Source organism: Protomyctophum parallelum (assembly GCF_964188405.1).
Source record: "Protomyctophum parallelum genome assembly, chromosome: 9".
Taxonomy (NCBI): Eukaryota; Metazoa; Chordata; class Actinopteri; order Myctophiformes; family Myctophidae; genus Protomyctophum; species Protomyctophum parallelum.
The window spans coordinates 9,689,613-9,712,184 of record NC_139706.1 but is presented as its reverse complement, the minus strand read 5'-3'; the positions used below and the strand labels follow the sequence as shown (position 1 = coordinate 9,712,184).

Sequence of the window (22,572 nt, the reverse complement as noted above, 5' to 3'; positions counted from 1 at the left end):
AGTAATAAGGTGCTCATTATCAATAAGAATTAACGAGCTCCGTCCCTACACAGCGGAGCGGAGTCCATTTTCTGTTTGTCCACGTCTTGGCACACTTTAAAAGGGTCTATGTGTGATAAGGCCCTGGCTTTAAATCCAGAGGAGTATTATTGTGTAAAGATTTAATTTGCTTTAATTTAACAACTTTAACCATTGAACCATTTTGGCTGCTGGCTTTATTTGCTAGTCATGACATTTTATACATTAGAATAAAAATGACAGAAAGGAAATACAATTTCGCTCCAAAGCATTCACTGTAAGTGCCCATATCATTTTGACAGGATGTATTCACATAAGTGGTCGCACAACACATTTATGTGAAATGGTTATTGTGAAAAATGTGGCAGTGAAAAAGTATCTTTGACAGGTTCGTCCATCCGACGCGCCCACACGTCATAAGCAATCCAACCGATTGCTTTGACGTGTGTACACGTCCTAGAGCATCTTCAATGATATCAAACGAGAGAAGAATATTCTGAATTGTTTTCTTTGGACTCCAAGGCCACCATACTCTTCGCTCTTTGTTCATTCGCGCTGCCGTTCACTTCCCTGTTTACCGCTTCAGAAAGAATGCCTCGTATCTGCTAATCTAGGGCGCTCTCCGTGGTTTTGATCAGATGGATATACTAAGCTCTACATTTCTGACTTCAACATGCCTCTCAACATGCCTCTTATTATGAAAGAAATCCCGGCACCGATTGTAATGAAATGAATGCATGCTACATCCAGTAGTGTTTCTGTATGTAATAATAGATGTACCCTCAGTCAAATCTGGTCACTAATGGTTCTGGATGTAGTCATGGATGTAGTGTATATATACATACAGTAGTGGTTTGCGATGTAGTAAGGGATGTAGACTTTCCCGTCACTCCATTTCTCCCACAGACATCCATAAGACGTGCAGGGATCGGCGTTCTTCCCCGCCTCGTTGACGGCGATGTCTCCTTCGACCAGCCTTGGCTCGTAGAAGTTGGGGGCTGTGTCACGTGAGAGGGAGAACGTACGTTATTGGACGGTGCAAGCATGTTTAGAATCAGCCTCAGGGTCTCAGACTTTCAGTGATCTCCAATCATCTGGCTGTGTGCTATTGCCATAATTTTTTTAATGTTTTTGCAACTGTAACACTGTGTGTTACAGTGTGTAGTACATACTGCGGTCTCTGTTAGCTCTCGTCAGTAGCTCTCCTACAGACAGCTCCCTTGTCGTGTCCTCTTCATACTCAGCAACATCTGAACAGACGCAATTAGAACAAGAAATCAAGAAAGAGTAATGCGAAAAGGCAGTCCGATGGCAAGAGGTTCCACAAAAGTAGAAGGGGTCCGCCAGTACATTTTGGGGGTATTTTATTTATCTCCAAAAGTTAATTTGACAGTGCAAGCCAGCAATGCATACTAAAACTAAATTACACTGGCCAAAACGACACTATACGAAAGACTTACTAATACTATACTTAAGACTTCACACAGTGACAATAAAAAACGCAAAATAAAAACCAAAATAAACATATTTAGAAGTCTTTCAATCAACATGTGTACATACACGTGTCCTAGATTGTGCGTGTATGTGTATAGGGATAACATAAAACATTCTACTGATATGGAAACCTAAATTATGTTTTGTTTTTAGTAATTCAAATAAAAAGTAAAACTAATTGTAAATCATTATGTGTCTTACCTTCCTGTAGACAGCCACAGTGACCGGTGGAAAAGAGAAATAGATTAATGAAATGTTGTCATACAAAGTCAAGTAACGTCATATACATAATAACAGCTTGACATTTTGTAAGATTTGTTTTGTGCGTGCGTGCGTGTGTGTTAACCTCTTCAGCCCTGGCAGAGGACACCAGTAGGAGGGCCAACACGGCCCAGGAGAACCTCAACACAAACATGACTGGAACAGACCTAAACACACACACACACACACACACACACACACACACACACACACACACACACACACACACAGACAGACAGACACGCACAGAGTTGTCGGGCATAAACCTCAAATCTTTTCTACTTTTTATGTTTTATTTACTTCCTAAATGAACGCCCTGCCTTGTCATAGAAGACTGTTACACGGAAGTAGTGAAAATAATCCACAAGCTCACAATTTGCCACGATGCGTGACTTCACGACACGACAGTGAGCTTTTAGATCTGCTATTTACGAACAGATACATTTCCTGAAAAGTAAACCTTATGGACATACGCGCACAAGGGTTCACGACAATATATAGTATTTGGCCCATTACCTATTATTATTGTATTATATTACATATTTGTATTTATTTTTCATTTTAAATGCGTTCTTGTATTCTTTCTGCAGTGTCGAGAAGACAAGAGTCGCACCAAATTTATATTATTAGGGCTGAAGTGGTTCTGTATGTTTTGTCATAATAAGTAACTAGTAATTAAAGTTCCCACAAATGGGTCCCGGCCCACTGTTTGGGAAACAGTGCTTTCCACCACTATATAACCATATGAATTACTGTATAATGTTTCTTACACGTTCAAGAGGACATCTCTCAGATGCATACTATTAAATTAAATTAAATTAAATTAAATTAAAAACAAGGGAGTGAAAGAGCAGAGTCCTTACCATGTCTAAGATACTATTTGTTTCTAATTAAAAACAAGGGAGTGAAAGAGCAGAGTTCTTACCATGTCTAAGATACTATTTGTTTCTAATTAAAAACAAGGGAGTGAAAGAGCAGAGTTCTTACCATGTCTAAGATACATACTATTTGTTTCTAATTAAAAACAAGGGAGTGAAGGAGTTCTTACCTCGATGCTTCCAGAAGGAACAGGTGTCGGCTTCACGTCAACACCAACCTCTAAATACTCCAACCTGTACTAGTGTTGCCATGTCCGCTTATTATATGGCACGAGTGTGGTTGCTTATTTTGGCCTTGTTTTCATATACATTATACCTTGTTTGTCTTGCAAAATCTGGCAACAGCTGACCTGTAGACCAAACACATAGCGTTATCAGTCTGGCAGGCTAGAAGACCCCTGCACTCTGATGTTCCATGACTCTGGAACTGTATGGTGTATGCATGTTGTCCTTGGCATGTGTGTGAAACATCACATGTGTGCAGACAAGCATGTTTGTTTGCGCGTGCGGCTATGCGTGCGTGTATGACTGTGTGTGACTGTGTGTGTGTGCGCAAGCTGTGTGCCATGTGCTTTTGTGCGTGCATGTGGTACTGTATGTATTGTATATCACACACGGTACGGCCAAGTTCATGGGTGACACATGGATGATGAACTCAGTGAACTAGAGCAGGTGTTATGGTTCCTGTACACATAACCCACCTATAGGCTTGTTTCCAGGTGACAGCAAGCAGACTATTGATGACTAAAATTATATTTTTGTAATTTTCATAATGTTGCCGATGTATGTTCAGCACTTTGTAAACTGCTTTTGAAAAGTATTATGAGTAATACTCATAATTGAAGTCAACTTGTTTTTTTATTCCAATTACTCTCTGTATGTATACTCTCAGAAATGTTGCAACAAACCTAAAAGCTCTCCAAGGACAATTCTTAGGTTACATGAGATCCATTCGCTCTGTGGTTCAAGTGCATTAGGTTGTTGACTCAAAGCTGATGTGTGTGGTGGTAATGATGGATTGGGTGCTGTGGAATCTAACACCACACATCATGACTATTTCAAAAATAATAATCAGACAGCCAATTACTTTGTCCAAGTGGTTTCCTCTGTTTTCATGTTGTGTAAGACCTCGGCCTGAGGCTATGTTAAAACTGTGACACGCTGCCTGTGGACACAGCCGGAGGCTGATGGTGATAAATAGTCGCAAAGGAAAAGTGACCTTTTGATTGGGGACTTCGTGGCATTCCGACAGGCATGTGGCTTCCGCGTGCATTTAGGGTTAGGAACAAGGGTTAGTAATGCGGCCAGTCGGAATGGAAATGCGTCGGAAGGAGGCTTTGGAATGCAGTTGTCTAACCCTTTTGATTATTGGCCGATTGATAGCCTGTGACCTCGTCTGCACAGGCTGCGACCAGCGAGTGAGCGAAACAGAAATCGATAGGTCACCAGGGCAAACACTCGGGTGCCTTTCACACCAGAAAGTCCTCTAAAGCACTCTGGTCGGATCAGGAACCTAACACTCACTCAAACAGGCGTTCACAGCATTTCTATGGAAAATCCCTTCATTGCCATAGTCACTGGAGGAAGTGGATTGGGGAGAATGACGTCTGTGTTAATCTCGTGAGAAAGTGGAGACATTTTACTAAATGCACAATTGCTTCCACTATTATTTGCCTCTGGAAGAGTTCGTTCAGCTTTCTCTCCCCTTCCTCAGTTGTACAATGATGTCTTGCAAACATTTATTCCAGCCTCAGAGCACTCCATGAAGGAACACTACACAATGCATTTTTTATTATGGTGGACTGTCTTTTATTAAACCATAATGCCTGTCGCTTCTCAGCCTGGTCTAGCCTTCTTTAGACATATTTGTCAATGTATGTCCATGTGTCACTACTGTATGTAAAGGCATTGTTATTTTGGAGTATTTAGGCTTTAGTCTTTATGTAAGGCATAAACAATTTAAAATGTGTGAACACGCACAGCACATTTCTGTCAACATGAGTTCCTCTACATGTGTTCATGATTTATTCAAATAATGTCTTGAAACAAAGCCGTTGGCATTTGCATCTGTTTACAATGGTTGACATGTTTTGCTTTTAAATGGATACATATACCGGTATATGCGTATATATTTTATTCGTATATGAAAAAGGTTCCATGTACAGTAAGTGATGTACATGCAATCATGCATGTATAGTTGTAATTTCCGTGCTGTTTAGTGTTTGTACTGGAGTACAGGCGTGTGTGTCTAAGCTCAACACATGCACGCCCGTGCCGTATATTTGCAAAAGCGAGGCTGACTTGATAATGTTTTTCTATATTATGTTCACAACTTCGTATCATGATTGTACTCTCGGATACAGTCAACACATATTCATCATGTATTTGAAATGTTCAATGTTCAATGTTCCTCTCTCTCTCTATCTCTCTCTCTCTCATATTGACGAGCTCTTGTGTGAGGTCCTCCTTGGAAAATCTATCAGCTTAAAAATACTGGTGGATGTTTGTGTACTTGTCGAACGAGGCCTTGAAGCGAACAAGGTGAGGGAATGCAATTGTCCTATCGCTGCCCACACATTCACGTTACAGGCAGACGGCTTACACCAATTTTAATGTGTGTCAAAAATTGCTTTACTACAGGCTGCCAATCATGGTGGCTGACCATCTTCTGGGTCAGTGGTGGCCTAGAGCAGTTGTTCTCAACCTTTTCACGCCATGACCACCCAAAATAACTGGGGACCAACACTACCCCCCATCCTGATAAGCACTTGGAATGTAAGAGTTGTTGAGGCATTACATTTTCAGTTCCACAGATAAGTATTGCGAACATAGCCGATCTACATGCTCACAGCGTCCAGTAAGTAGTAAGTAAGTCCTTACATTGTCACTTCACTGTCATCTGGACCCCCAGGGGGTCCCCTACAGTATAATTATTTAATCAAGCGTCACAATCACTTTAACAATCTAGCTGCCTCTGTCAATTAAAATCCAACCATTGTCTGCCTTTGTCGGAATTCTCCGTCAATTAATGTACTTTTATCGATATGAAATGGTTTAGCTGAAACCGTAACACTGGCCCGGTTACTGGGCAACGCCTTGCATACCCCCAGCACCAGGAAACATGTGTGCGCATCCCATAGGATCCCATTCAAGTAAGTTCGGATCTGATTTTGTGATTTTTCATCGCATCGCAATCATAATAATCATTTCTGGTGAAAGATCGTGAGCTAATAAGCCATTTCTTACAATGGTGGTCTGCGAGCGGAGAAAACGGAAGTGAAAGTGACTGAATATGACCAATTCGCGTGACATCACAGGGTGTGACCATACATGCAGGAGTGATGTCACGAAGCTTGACCATATATGGAGGCGTGACTAACGGAAGATGCAGGTTGTCATAGTAAATGCGACCTACGGTCTCAATTGGTAGTTGTGCTCAGTCACTGTCTTGGCTCCACCCTCCAGTGTACATGATGAGCTCATGAATGATGAGTAGGGTAGCATTGCATAGGATTGCCTAATGCATGTCTTAAAGTAGACATATCACTTTAACAGCTTTAACCAGTAGGCACTGGGCAGTGAAATGAATGAGCAACAGTCAGCCCTCCCTCCGGCAATAACCACCGTTGGAAGGGCAAGGCACTTAACCCCCAACTGCTCCAGCGAGGCATGCTCAGTGGCTGTGTGAGATGTTGTACTGTATATTTACACTTACAGTACGCCGGCATAGTGTATATAAGATTAAGCAGCTCCCAGGTGAGAATGTGTATATAACTGTATCCGTATAAAGCAGGGAGTTGCTGGGAAATAACTCTGTAAACCCGGTCAGTGTAAAAAAAGAAAGTAAAAAAAAGAAGAATGAAAACAAGGGTGAAGCGTGCTATAGCAGCACACGCTATGTGTATGTTCAGCAAGACTAGACTATAGCCTTTTGATTGCCGGGGCAGTTTCTAGCTTTCGACAACAATGTTAATCTAAATCTACTAATGCTATTTTGGTGATGAACAAATGATGGTCCGGCATGGCAATGATGGACATGGCAGCCCTCAGATAGATAATCTCGGGCAACATTGAATGCCCAGCAGGGTGATAACCTATATTTAACCCATAGACCAGATTCTACAAATGTCTTCTAAATTCTGATAGTTTTCTTGAAAAATCCATGTTTCTGTCGTTCTCAAACAATTTCATGTCAAGGACCCGCAATATTACAGTATATGTAATTGGCTGCGGAGTGTGGACCCCCATCTGAAAATATGTCGTTCCAGGCACCCCCAGAAGTAAAGATTTGTGCCACATTTTCAAGATTTTTCAAAAATAGCAGACCTACAAGCTCGTAGTGCGGCACTCGGTGCCGCGCTATGAGCTTGTAGATCTGCTATTTTTCAATAGCTAAAGTATAACACAATGCTTAAAACACCAAAAGGGGTTCCCAACTTCCCGGACAAAATGGGTTAAAGGTGAATTCGGGGGTCAGTGCATTTCTTACTGTAATCTGATGTTAATATATTCAACAACCGGTAGTAGAGTTGGAAAAAAATAAATAAAATGAATAATAATAGATCTAGAACGCACCGTAGCTCAGAGCATGCGAGCTGGGTCTTCTTACAGAAGCCCCTTTGGGTCAGAACACTGTGCGTCGTATCTGGTCATTATGAAAGACAGATGTGTAGGGGGGAAAAAATCAGGCATTCAAATTTAGCGTATGCGGCAAGATACTTGGAGACATACAAATGTTTGCTTATTTTATGCAATATGCAGTCTGTGTGGAATGCTCTCATTTCTCTCTCATCAGAGATGATTGATTGGTAAGATGACAGCCAATCATCAGAGATGATTGATTGGTAAGATGACATTTGATACATTTGGATGCACTCTCAGCCCTCTGAGTCTCTTCAAATCAAAGTGATCTATCGATGTTGCTGTACGTATTATTTTCACCTGTACCACTCATTATTTGATATTACGACATCATATCAAACGGTGTTGATTTCGTTGACTAAAACTAAGACGAAATAAGCTGACAAACAAATAAAAACTAGACTAAGGTCACATTCTCACCTAATACTTCGGTAGACTCAATGCGTATGGGCGGAGAATTTGGAATTTCATTTGCTGCGGTTTGCCTTCACACAGCTGTCATCCGCAGCAATTGGAAACTCAGCAGGGGGGACCTTTATCAATGTGTTCCATTCATAAACTAGCCTACACAGTGAAATCTATGGTGATAAAATTATACTCATAACGTCACGTGCATGTGTCGTGCCGTCTGGGACTGGACCCCCTCTCTCTCTCTCACTCTCTCACTATACGCACGCAGCCACACACTGTTCTTTTGGGCATGGAGGCACAGCGCTGAGCGCACTGATATAACAGACAGCAGCGCAAAATGTTTACACGTTTATTGAGATGAAAGTTCCTACTCCCCACTAGTCCCCAGACTCCCCACACAGTGACAGCACTCCATGTTTACGCCACGCACAGACAGACAGAATATTCTGTAGGCTATAATACTATTACACTGCACTGCAGTGTTTATGTGTTTTCTTAAGCAATTGATTAATGTACTCGTCCTCATTTCGATCAGGGCTTCAGTCTCATCATTCGACCACGTCTATCCACGGTAACGGGACATCTTTGCGCTGCGTAAAATATGCCTTCTCCGTCTCCAACTGTGTTCAGCTCCTCACCCGCCACATTGTTTGCTTCATTTCCTTTATTTACTGTGGATTGCATTCACACCTGCAACGAATCGTAATCAAGTGCGATTGGAAGCGAAGCGAAACCCCCGTTTTTGCTCGGAGTATAATGCGGTTCTTTGATACGCATTACGGTTCGAATGAGCCTTCACACCTGCCAAACAAAGTGCACTTTCTGAAAATACGCAGCAGGATTCGTTTTAATCGCAGCAAAGCTCTCTGGTATGAATGTGACCTAAAATGTTAGGAAGGGACTAGTGGACAAGAGATCCAGTATAAGTCATTTTACACTTGCCGATCTAGCACGACGCGTTGTGTGCTTGTAGATCGGCTATTTTCAGCAAGTGTAAAATCAGTCATTACGACGGCATCAAAGCCCGCCGACTAAATCAACTGTAGATTTAGTCGACTAAAGCTAAACTAAGACATTCCACGTGACTAAAATGTGACTAAAACTAAATTAAAACTATTCAAACTAAAACTAAAATAAAAATTTGCTGTTAAAATCAACACTGATAACAAAATGGTTAAGCCGGAATTGTCCTTTTAAAATTCTGACAGCTTAGGTCACGTCATGTCCTCCATGAACTAATTGTTCCAGATGAAAGTTGGGGTGGTCAGTTCATTAAGTGGTCAGTTCATTAAGTCAGTGCAAATTGCGGTGTGGGTCCCTCGGGCCGCGATTGGGCTCGTTCTACTTTCTCTCTGCTAATTAAGCTTCCCTTTTTGCAGGGAGTCGTTAATCAGCATGTGACGACGTGGACACACAGGGCAGAACGCCAGAGAGGAAGGACTGAGCCTTCTGGAGGCCACATGCCAAAGCCTACGCGGGTTGTGCAGTCGACGCGCTGTGATTGGCCAGTCTCTGTGATTGACAGCCTAACCCTAACCTCAGTAAAATTATACCTAAACCTAACCTCAGTAAAACTATACCTAAACCTAACCCTAACCTCAGTAAAACTATACCTATACCTAAACCTAAACCTAACCCTAACCTCAGTAAAACTATACCTATACCTATACCTAAACCTAACCCTAACCTCAGTAAAACTATACCTATACCTATACCTAAACCTAACCCTAACCTCAGTAAAACTATACCTATACCTATACCTAAACCTAACCCTAACCTCAGTAAAACGATACCTAAACCTAACGCTAACGCTAACCCTAACCCGTGTAGGAATTAGTATGTAGCATTCTGGAGCTGTCTGTTAAACACGAGGTATACCCGATTAGTCTCCCGATTAATTACAGGTCCCCCCCCCCCCCCCCCCCCAAGAAATGTGCCTACTGTCCCTAAAAGTATGTACGTACATGCATAACCTGGAATACAAAGTCTGCGAGTAAAGACTACAATCTACGGTAATCCATTCAATCCAAAGTAAAAGAGTCAAGCAGACTTTTTGGTAAACAAAATGGTCTAATTACCAACCAGACTCCCCCGACTGCATGACTTTTTCAGAAACGTAAGCAATCCCCAAAACAATTATTGTCACCAGTTTGTTTAGTTTGCAAATTGCAAATTGCTTCTGGATGACTCCCAGCATGTCCCCAAGAGAGAGGAAGAGACTTGCAGGCATACAAATGTGTGCTTATTTTATGCAGTCTGTGGAATGCTCTCAGTGCTCATCAGAGAACAGCATGATTGGTAAGATGACAGCCACCGCCTCTATACCGCCTCATACCATTTGATACATCTGGATGAACTCTCTCAGCCCGAGTCTCATCAAATAAATTGTAAAGCCCTCCAGCAGTTCAGACACGGCACATGCATAGCCTAGGTTTTGACCTAGTCTTATTTTATTTATTTAAAAATGAGGGACAATACAGCAGGGGGTCTCTGGAGTCTGGGCTGCCAGTGATTTCTCCATGCATTTCACTCTTATTTCCTCTCTCTCTCTTTCTATCTTTTTCATTAATGACATAGTATAGTCAGGATAGTATTTAATCACTGTTGGCTCAACCGTGCACTCTCCACGAGTTAGCCTCCGTTCTCTTTTTCCCTTTAATGGGTTAACTCCCCCCCACACGCACGCATGCACGAGCGCGCGCACACACACACACACACACACACACACACACACACACACACACACACACACACACACACACACACACACACACACACACACACACACACACACACACACACACACACCTCTCTCTCTCTCTTTGAATCTCCGCCCAGTTCTCCTGCCTGTGAATGTGTGTGCAACTGTGCATGTTTGTAATGAGCAGCGGCCTAGTGGAGCATTCTCCCTTCATGAAAATGTAATTATCTACCCTCTGACCTAAATGAGACTTTACACACGTTCACTTTCTATTAACTTTACTCTGCCAGGGAGAGAGAGAGAGAGAGAGAAAGAGAGATTCTCACGTGGCATTTCATGTACAGATACCTGGCCATTGTCTTAGCATTCATGGACTTTAGTTGTTTTGTTACCCATTTTGGGGGCAGGAACCCCTTTTGGTGTAGCTATTGAAAAATAGCAGATCTAGGTTGATTAAAATTGAAGAATGACATAGCTTTTTCAGAAAACTGTCATTTTCAAACTAGAATCAGAAACAGAATGGGTTAATCCTAGAACACTAAACATATTTTTTGTTACACCATCACTAAACACACCATCACTAAACACGGGTATATTTTACCCAATGTAAAATATTCCATAACAAATATTTCTCATCAAAATATGTTGAAGTACAGCAATACATGGCCTCTTGAGTTTGACTTTTCACAAAAAAAACAAAAAAAAAATTCCACTCTCTCTCTCTCTCTCACACACACACACACACACACACACACACACACACACACACACACACACACACACACACACACTGTGTTAACTAAAGTTGCACTCCATTCGTGAATTAATTAATGTAGATTTGAAGGTTTAACAAGTGGGGGGAATTATTCCTGATCCTGCCACAGCATTCACAGCTGACCAGTTCTGCTGGTCAGCTGTTTCGCCATTTTTATTTAAATGTATTTAAATTCTCACCTATTTTATTTAAATAGTTTTGGTCCAAATCACTACTAATACCCGCAGCTTTACCTGTGGCAAGCTCAGTGCCAGTCGAGTAGTGATGGGAACTATCGGTAATTTCAGTGAACGGGATCAACGGAAAATAAGCATACGCAAATTATATATTCCACGTGAACAATGTTAGTAAAACTAAGATATTTGAGGAGAAATATATATTTTATATTCGTAATTAAAATAAAATTTCATTTTCTCCCCCCGATGTGACATCATCAAAATATTAAACTCCAGTCACTCTTTCGTTTTATTGTTTAACACATTGTCTGCTATTGACGTACAGTATACAGTATATACGTGTTTTACTAGCCATCTGTTGTCTGCGATTGACATGTGTGTGTATATATATATACGTTTTATATCGCTTTATGGTCAACGGCACCACTGAGCGGTGCCGTTAACTGAGCAGACCGTTCACGTTCACCAAAAATAATCGGTTCATTTGCTTAGCTCAGTGGTTCCCAAAGTGGGGTCCGGGGACCCCCATGGGTCCTTGAGGGATTTCCAGGGGGTCTCCAGCTAAATGGTACCCTGAGAGTACTCTGAGAGTGAACCAAACATTTTGGTTCCATTTCTGACCAAAACTCAATGAACATTGATTTAACATTGATAGAAATGCCATTAACCCATTCTGAACGGGCACCCATTTTGGTGTTGGCATCATATTATGCTTTAGCTATTGAAAAATAGCAGATCTACAAGCTCATAGCTCAATCGAAGAACGACTGACATTTTTGTAATCTGATCTCAGGTCAGAATGGGTTAATAATGAAACTGTCAGGATGTAATAGACATTTTTTTAATCTGATCTCAGGTCAGAATGGGTTAAACGGGGGTCTGTAGACTAATATGCATGTCAAACTAAACTGGGGGGGTCCTTTAAATTAAACGGATTGAGAAAAACTGCCAGAGCCCTAAAAATCTTCTCTTATGGTGTTAAAAAGTTTGGGAACCACTGGCTTAGTTCATCCACGACCGACACAACTCTCCAGTGGAGGCTGTCTTATCAGAGGCAGAGCAGCTCTCCCATCAACACCCCCGTGGCCGTCACCTACAATGAGACGCCACATTCATTGGCAATTATTGGTCTCCCTCCATCATCCATCGTGGTCGCATTCAATTACCTTCCGGCACAAACTGGAAATAATCAATGTTTTCCCTGTAGACGAGTGTTTTACTTCTCTTTAATTATTCCCAGGCGGGGTGGATATAACGAAAGGTGGCAATAATAACATGCAAAGAGACACGGATTGATTCACAGCCATGCAGTATATGATCTGCAGTACACTGGGCTGGAACGGACACAAACAAACCCTCATTTCTTTAGGCAGCAGGTAGGCACGCACGCACGCACGCACACACGCACGCACGCACGCACACTGCATGTGCTTAGGATGGAAAGAGAGATGGAGAGAAAGAGAGTGCTCAGCACTCCATCAAACACTAAACCTGCCCACCAATCTTCCGCCTCGCACGTAAAAAAAAAAGAAAAAGAAAAAATAGAATCTGCAAGCAATTAGGAAGCAGCTTACGGAGGCCAAAATATCTACTGTGCTGGCACCGGGTGAGCTTCAGCACCCAGCACAGATGGGAACTCTTAGGCCCACGCACGCAAACACACATCATTGAGACAGAAACATGCGCCCCCAAAGAGAAACACTGTGGTGAGGTTTTGCTGTCTTGTGCCGACATACTACCACTGTTGATTGTTTCATTTATTTTGCTCCCATCTACACATAGGCGCAGATAGGGGTCTCAGACACATATGTCTATTGTCTAATTAAAAGGAAGAAGTTTAGTAGTGTGTGCGTGTCTGTGAAAATTAGCGCTTTAATTGTAACACAGCGAGGGGCTGAAAAAGCATAATAAGATTAATCGTGTTTCAAACTTGACACGCAGGTGTTTAGAAATTACGTGACATGCGTTCCTGCCGCGCGTATAAGGCAGCATTTCACCACCGGGAGTTATAGGCAGTTACGTGCTCGCATGCACGCACGCACACACACACACACACACAGACAGAGAAAGCGGGATATGCTTCCCACACAGTTTCTATGTATGAACCTCTCGTATAAGCGCATATAAATCCTAGCCGCCTCCTGCGTATTATGTGAGCAGCACATAACACCACCCTCCTTTCAGACGTATAGCTCTCTGGGAAATGCTCTTGAAATGCAGTATTCACACCTTCCCAGCAACACATTATACTGTACATAATTTAACCCGTAAAGACCTGTTGAAAAATAGCTGCTATTTTTTGGCAAAAATCGTGAAAACGTGGCACAAACCATTGCATATTTATCCTTTCACAGACCTTTTTCACTCCCTGGAACACAATATTTTGAGATGGGGTTTCACGGCCAAATACAGATAATTCTAGACATGAAAACGTTTGAGCACCACTGACCACCGTTTTTCAGAAACCTGTCAGGATTCAGAAGACAGTTTGTTAAATCTGGTCTCGATGTCTTAATCCATTTTGGGCGGGAACCACTTTTGGTGTTAGCATTATGTTATGCTTTAGATGTTGAAAAATATCAGATCTACAGTATCAGATCTACAGCTCATAGCGCGCCACCAAGTGGTTCACTACAAGCTTGTAGGTCTGCTATTTTTTTTTTAATCAAAGAACCACTGAAATAGAAACATAGCTTTTTCAGAAAACTGTCAGGATGTAGAAGACATTTTTTTAATCTGATCTCAGGTCAAAAATGGGTTAAAGGAGGACTCAGCAGGAGGCTCTATGGCGGCGTGTTGTGAGCCTCACCTCGGCCATGTGAGTCAGAGCTCCATGCAACGCCCCGCAGTCAGCCTATCTCTGTCTGTGTACAATACTGACACTCATATCTCCAGCCCAACCCATTTCCTGGAATGAAACCGTGTGTACGTATGTGCGTGTGTGCACGTGTTATTGTGTGTGTATGTGCGCGCATGTGTGTCTGTGTGTGTGTGTGTACCGTATGTATGCGTGTCTGTATGTGTGTAGTTATGTACTACATCTTCATGTGCACTGCTTGTGTGTGTGTGTGTGTGTGTATGTGTTGCGTGTTCATCACTGTGGCAGTGCTAGCTTATTGCTACCTCGCGCCTGCTGCCGGGCGCTGATAGTGGGGCTTTTTCGTTTGTATTTTATTTATGGGCTGATCCCCAACACGGCACTGGAAATAGCTTGAAGGCTGTAGTGTAGTCCGACAGAGATGGCTGTATATGGAGCCACGGCCGGAGCGAGCATACAGGCAGGCAGGCGTCCCTCTGGGGACCCCCCGTTGTGCTCTGCAGGTCACAGCCAAAGTCCACTGCTTGGACAGAGCACAGCAGCCGATGCACTGCAGAATCCTCCTCACCAACACCAACCACAGAGCACACAATCCAATTCAAAGGGCTTTATTGGCATGAGAAAACACACGTTTACATTGCCAAAGCAAAAAGTGGAACAATGCAATCAAAACAAAATGTATACACAATTGAAAGTCAGAATCTCTAATAAATCAATTTCTATGTACCGAGATCACTGCTGCAGATAGTAGAGGAATACACACAATGATTAGTCTTTAGGGTGGTTGTGTTCCATTTGCTCACGAATCTCTTTTCACATTGTACTTCACCCAGCAGTTTTTTTTTGTAATTTGTCATGTTTTCAAAATCTTTGTGGGTGATTGTAATGTGGGTATATATGTCTCTGATGTCTTGGTACAGATGGTTAGAAAGTGTAGCTCAGTCTCCACAATGGAGGAGTGGTCACTTTGTCACGTGTTGTAAGCTTGTAGATCTATTTTCAACATTTTGAATCTACATATGATAAGACATTATAAAACTAGTTGCGATTATCTCAAATAATGGCTATTAGGCGATTATGTACATGTATTGTTACAGGCCTAACTGTCACCACACATATACAGACAGGTGCTGCATGCCTGATGATACTGTACACCCCCTGCGTGGGTTGGTGCAGTAATACATTGGCCACGGCACGCTGATCCCAGATCAGAGTACGTATAGGGCTGTTATCGCAGGTATGGGGTGGACTCACTCCCCAATCCCTTTAGATTGGATGAGATATATATATTTATATATATCCAATCCCTTTAGATTGGATGAGATATATATATTTATATATATATATATATATAGAGAGAGAGAGAGAGAGAGAGAGAGAGGGGAAAGGGAGCAGCAGGGAGGAGAAAGTGAGATGTGTGATGTGCGTTGTGGAAAAACAGGAGAGGTGGCGGCTCAGAGAAAGGGAGAGAGAGACAGATAAAAGCGAAGTGGATGCACAGTGGCACACAGCCACCGCTCATGGGGAAAACCAGGACGAGATGATGTACAGAGAGTGAGAGATGGGGAGGAGGAGACAGACAGACAGACAGACAGACAGACAGACAGACGGGGAGAGCAGGAGACTGAAGATGAGACGCATCGTGGGGAGATGAAGAGGCAGGAAGAGAGAGACAGAGAGACAGGGAGCAGATTCATGGCATGGATTGGGAACTAAAACGGGCTGGAAAACAGAGAGAGGAAATTAGGCAGAAATCTCTTACAAAGTCTGATAATACAACTCAGCCGCCCTTACACTGCATTCATGCAGTGTTGTACTGCTACTTTTATGTACTGCTACTTATGGGGGCGCCCCATAAGACATGTGCGAGCACACATGTGCGCACGTGTCTTATGTGCACATTCGTTTGATTGATTGAATTGATTGAAATATTTATTAACAGTTTGCAGAATTACAGTACATTTCAAGCACAAACTCAATACAAAGACTGTTAACTGTGAGTGGACGACCCAATTAAGCATTACACTTGTATACAACAGGGTCCACATTGTCAATTCACTTCTATTCACTTCTATGTAGCTAAAGAACAGAACAGGAACAGTAATTCACAACGCGCACAGACACTATTAAAACATGCAGACATGTATAGCTTTTAGAAACGGGATTTACAATGCATAATCGTATTCATGAAAGTAAATGACAAGTCAAAAAAACATATTTTTTATTTTAGGCGTGAGAGACACCCGTAAGGGACACCCCTGCATTTATGGACCCATTTTGTAGCCCCTCTCGGTTAAATTGACACTCCACGGTTTTTCGCAGTGTATTCCACCTTGAAGGTGCACACCTTCAAGGTGGAATACACTGCTGAGGGAGAAGAGGACATGAGAAGAAAGTGGGTGTCAGCAGCAGGAGAAGTGGAGGGTGGGGAGAGAGAGAGAGATAGGGAGGTAAAGGGATTATAATTAGGATGAAGTAAGGGCCACGGGCCACGTTGCGGCAGATCGAGAATTAGTTCACACACAGAGAGGGACCTAGAAGAGGTGAGCGGACGCCACAGGAGAGGACTACAGAAGCAGCCATGCTGTACTGTACATACAGAAACTGCTGACAAGTGTCCGATGGGAGAGGAAAAAAAGCTTCATAACCCATTTTGACCTGAGATCAGATTCTAAAAATGTCTTCTACATCCTGACAGTTTTCTGAAAAAGCTAGGCTTCTATGTCAGTCGTTATTCGATTTTTCTAAAATAGCAGACCTACAAGCTCGTAGCGCGCCACTCGGTGGCGCGCTATGAGCTTGTAGATCTGCTATTTTTCAATAGCTAAAGCATAACATAATGCTAACATCAAAAGGGGTTCCCACTCAAAATGGGATAATCAAGACAAAGGGAAGATGCATTTTCCATACAGCGTACAATACCTGTGCACTAAACAAGACACACGCACGCACGCACACAGTATATACAGTACCATTACTACCAATATATGAACAGCAGTGAACACACATTCTCCAGGGTAATGTACAGTACAGCTGCAGTCTTAATTGCAGGCACTATGAATAGTAGGAAAGTCGTACATCAATTTCAGCTTTATTATTCATCATTGTGTTATTAAATCGGGCATAAAAGGAGCGTCGTTAACATTTCATTTTGGCTGAGCAAATAACCTGGTCTGTATTATTATTATTTTACAAGATTACCGCAAACGCACGGTAATTAACAAAATGCACACGAAGGTTATTAGCTACATAGGCGACGTTCATGCAGCTACATTAATTCACGGTTGTGTCACTTCTCACGGGACTGGTAGCCTAAATAATTATGATTACGTTCACAGAACTTCACACACATACAATCACTCACATGCATGTGAGTGATTGTATTTGAGTGCTGTTGATTGGGCAGATTTATGCACTGCAAAGGTGTACTGTAAGCCCAAAGCTTATTGATACTTTACTCAATAAGCTTGGTAAGACCTTGGTAAGCTTGGTAAGACCTGGGGCAGACCTGGAGCTGATCCAGGCGACAACGCCTGCGTTACAATGGTGGAAAATATTCAGCGATTGATTTCCTTGGCATGCTGGCATTATCCACATGAAAATAACTGATGGATCTAGTAGACTGCAGTTTGTAAATGGGCTACTCTTCACATTCAGTAGCCTCGGAAACCCAGACGTTTTTATTTCCAGGGAGAAAAAGAGAGTCTGGGGCAGAGTCCACTTCAGTTTGGCATACAGTAGCGCAGTCAAAATGTTATTGAGAGGATAGCACCTTGAGATGCAGCATCTCGTTTTAGAGGGGGTCCTACAGTATACATACAACATTACAGCAGTGCAAGTACACATAGGTGCAACATAACACAACATAGTTAACATCGCTCACTCTCTGCTCACCATTATTGGTAAGAAAAAAAAAAGAAACATACCGGTACCTGAGCTACAACTGTGGACACCTTTTGTCCCACCACAGTCATCACAAAACATCTCTTCACCAAAATAATTGCTGATCTACATAACGCATCGCAACAGGTTCCCAGAAATGACATGCTGGGATTCAATCCCAAACACAGACGGTATGAACGTGCCCTTTGTGGAATTCACAAACCAGAAAAGCGCATGCTAGGGCGGATATATGGTTAATTAGAAAGGCCAAGTGTCAGCTGTGACAGATGTGAACTCGTAGCTCCCACCAGGAGCTAAACGATACTGATTATGTCATTTACAATGATTACAGTCGATCTAAAACCTAAAATTAAGTTGATGTTTTAATTGTCACCTGGTAATTACATGGTAATGATGGCAAATTAACCGAAGTAATCTGACATGATCCCTGCGTTTCCAGTCCTCTATTTACTCCTCAAAGTAGTCTTATGATTCCCAGTAAAATGCTCAGTATTCATTTAACCCGGAGAGTGTACAAATGTAACCAAAGGACCCTTAAAAGGTGACCTTGGTTACATTAATAATACATTCCGAGTTAAATTAACAATGAGGATTGTCACAGTGTTGTATTCAACACTCGATGCCACGTACTCCACCTCCGTTGGCTGTTGCTGTCAGAACTTAATGACCTTCAAAGCTATTTCAGCTTAGTGGAGACTGTGGAGACTGCTTTGTGAGATGCTTTGTGTCAAGCATGGATGACATTTTTTTCAGTTTTATTTTTCCTCGCGGAACCGTTTTCCAAACCAAAGTATGTGCTCTGTGCCCCGGACATGATTCCGTGTTCCCAGAAGTGCGCCGATTTTTGGTGGTGTCGCTTCAAATAGGAGCCATGCGGCCTGAAAACCGTGGCACTCGGAGCCATCTAATGATCGGCGGGGAAAGTGTTAAATGAGGGTCCGTAGCCTAATGCAAGTCAAAGTTAAAATGAAAAATCTTCTCTTATGGGGGTCCCTGGTATACCTTTTCAAATGGGGGTCCACGGGTTGATAAGTGTCAATTTGGGGGTCCTTGACATGAAAAAGTTTGAGAACCAATGCGTTACCAGATGGCAGACCCATCACTTTTGATCAGAGTGAGTTTGTAGGCCTATTCTGGTCTCAAGCTTGCCATTCTGAACATTCTTCTCCTGCTCAGACTTCCCAGCTGGTCTGGGGATTCGTGGCCAAGAAACAAGAGATCATAAAATGCGTCGGCTTGAAACATTTATTAAATCCGCAAAGCCAGAAAACAAGAAAAACTGGTTAAACGGACCAAATCACTTTATGTTACTTCAGAGCCTGTGTCTGGCTCTGAATCCGAACAGGACCAGAGGATTTTATTTGCTCGCGCATGCCTGGTCAACAGAAATGTTTAATTGAATAATTCAGTAATGGAGTCCAAGAGACCGCTGATGGATAGGAAGCAGATTGTCTTTCTACGTAGATCAGATATGATAATCACATGCAGTCAACACGATGATGATTGATCCTTTTTAGCTTGGCCCATCCAAATAGGACTGTGACTGAAATGAATGTGTGCTGTTGTTGACCAAGTGAACGTGTATCTATCCTGTTTATTTAATTGTTTGATGGCGTGTTCATTTAATTGTGAATTTAAAAGTGAATGCATCACCTTTTTGAGTGGTGCAACTACTCCAAGTAACAGCAATGTCCCTATGTCCACGTACCTAGTGATCGACCGATATGGTTTTTGGCCGATATTTCCGATCACCGATTAGTGGACAAATCAAAAAGCCGATAGCCGATTATGAGCCGATTATTTAAGTTAAAAAAAAAAGTTTTTACAGTAACATAAATTCCAACACAAGAATTCCTTGAAATGCATTATTGATATTTATCGCTTATAAGAAGCACCAACATCGTTTCAGTAACACTTCCCCCCCCTCCATCAAATGCAGCTTTTTTTTTAATTGCATACACTGTAGCAGCATATATATGCATGTATCTATGTATGTATCTATCTATATATTTATCTATGAATGCACCAAGTGTGTGTGTGTGTGTGTGTGTGTGTGTGTGTAATTGTCCAGAACCGCCCCAAAAAGGCCTCTGCCCGGGATCTGGACCGAGCCCAGACAGAACTCCACAAGCTGGCTGCCTATACTCCCTATTTGGGCATGCCTTACAAAGAACTCCATATATGGGCATAAAAGGGAGACAGACATAATTACTGGGTGGGGCATTCATTTCCAACTTGCATCGTTCCAAGTAGGTGAGTGCCCAATGGGCTGTAGAGGCACTACTAGTTTATCAAAATTGGTGATCTACAAGCCCACAGCACATTGCAGCATGACATGTTGAGAACTTGTAGATCTGCTGCCCAAACTCTCCAAAGCCATGTGACCTTGTTTGCCACTTTCAAGATCACTGGCCACTTTTTTAATGCATGTAGAATTTGTTTTTACCATTCATTTTATAGCAATAAAAGACAATATGTCTCAAAACACTGGCCAACAATAAAGTTATTGGCAACTAATTATAGCCAACATGCAATAATCATATTAGGCTGGTCAGGATGGGGGGAAAAAACGTTGTCCTTCAGTTGGCTGACGCGCGCGCGCGCACACAGACACACGGACACAACAGGCAATCAATACAACGTGTTACAGCTGTTGTTTGCAGCGTTAGCAGGCAGCAGCTAGCTTGGCTAACGTAGTTCTACCACTGCTCTCTGTGACTCTGTCCCTCTCACGTGTGGATTTTATTTTGGTTAATTGAAGATGAAAACAGCAAAGCTTTTTATCGTTACAAGGTTAGTAGCCTCCTCCCTGCAGTGGCCCTCTCTCTGACTCCGTGTGTGTGTGTGTGTGTGTGTGTGTGTGTGTGTGTGTGTGTGTGTGTGTGTGTGTGTGTGTGTGTGTGAGAGAGAGAGAGAGAGGAGACGTCAGTCTGTAGAGCGGAGCTAAGCCGTGTCTACTCCTCCGGGGGTGGAGCACTGGGAGAGTCAGACACGCAGCTATACATTTCCTTACAACCGTACTCTACCGGATTTTCAATGAAAGTGGTTGTTTCACCATGTTTGCGCATTTATGAGAAATATAATAATCGGACGTTTTTTTTCCGATTATTTGTTTTTAGCACCGATACCGATATTAATTAAAATCATGAATATCGATCACTACACGTACCTGTCCCTAAGTTTAGAGTACCAGTAGGGGCAAAGGTGGCGCTGTTGTGCTAGAAACAGAGAGAGAGAGATAGTGTTGACCTGTTGCCTGCCAATTTCAGAGAGAGGGAGAGCTGTCTGCTAAATGCTAATTCCCCCACACGGTAACTCTGTCATTTCTCGACCGTTTCGGACGCTGGGCGGCTTGCAGGCTGGCACCCTGGGTGCGTTCCGGTGGGCCTGGAAGTTCCGTGGACTCACCGGGGACCCCCACACAGAGTTGCACCACTCAGTTCACATGGGTGTGATTTTTTCTTTACTTGAAAAAATATAAAAACCTAAATGATTGCGTGTGTTTCAGATACGTCAGCACTCGACACATAGACATGACCTTCACATTCACATTGACTCTTTTCTAGGGAGGGGGTTATGAGCTTGAGACCTTGAGTTGAATTAATATTTACTGTGTGTGTGTGTGTGTGTGTGTGTGTGTGTGTGTGTGTGTGTGTGTGTGTGTGTGTGTGTGTGTGTGTGTGTGTGTGTGTGTGTGTGTTGACCTTGACCTTGTTTTGTAATAATAATGCAACCCGGGGGTGACAGGATGACAGTGTTTCTTACTCAGTTGTCATCCCCTCCCTTTGGAACTCACTCCCAGCTCACCCCCAGCCTTGCCCTGTTCAAACGCTCCCTCAAAACACACCTTTTCAGACTCTCATTCATTCCCCACCTAATTCCAATCGCCCCTTTTTAATTTGAGCGTTTTATGTGCTTTGCTTTAGCCTTTTAATGGTCATTCTCTTAGTAAAGTATAGTTACCTGAGAGGGAAACACACTAGTACTGTAGTACTTGTCGATCTTCCATTTTCAAGTATGAAACAGGGCTTAAGTTCTTAATGTATGTTTTTATTTAAGCTTTATGATCCCAAACTAAGTAAAGTTGTCAAATAATTGTAGTGGAGTAAAACGTACAATAATTAACTTTGAGATGTAGTTTAGTGGTTTTAGTACTTGCATGGTGGACATCAGCTATTCCCCATGTGCTCCTATACTTCAGCCAATCAAGACTCTTCTCAGTAACCATAGCAACCCTGTAGCCCTGGAACCCTCTCCTCTTGTCAGCCATTTTTTAACACACACACGTGTGTGCACCCACCACACACACATATGCGCCGTGCGCACACACACACACACACACACACACACACACACACACACACACACACACCAGTGGTTCTCAGCTTTTTCTCGATCGGGGCAGCCTTTCTTTCTTGAAAGCATTCGCGCCCATTTTCAGAGCCTGCTCTGAAAATTATTCAATCGATTGATTGTAGTTATGTGTTGAGGCTCAG

General features: G+C 42.5%; 1 protein-coding gene across 1 annotated transcript in view; it reads right to left on the bottom strand.

The window, feature by feature from the left end:
- LOC310864006 (high choriolytic enzyme 1-like) overlaps window positions 1-22,572 on the bottom strand; it is a gene marked incomplete at both ends in the record, with an annotated part of 115,222 nt that overhangs the window by 3,635 nt on the left and 89,015 nt on the right. Inside the window, 2 exons of the mRNA XM_083772539.1 lie at window positions 864-1,016; window positions 1,191-1,268. Coding sequence (XP_083628665.1) covers window positions 864-1,016; window positions 1,191-1,268 — 231 coding nt within the window. The remainder of the gene's footprint in view (window positions 1-863; window positions 1,017-1,190; window positions 1,269-22,572) is intronic.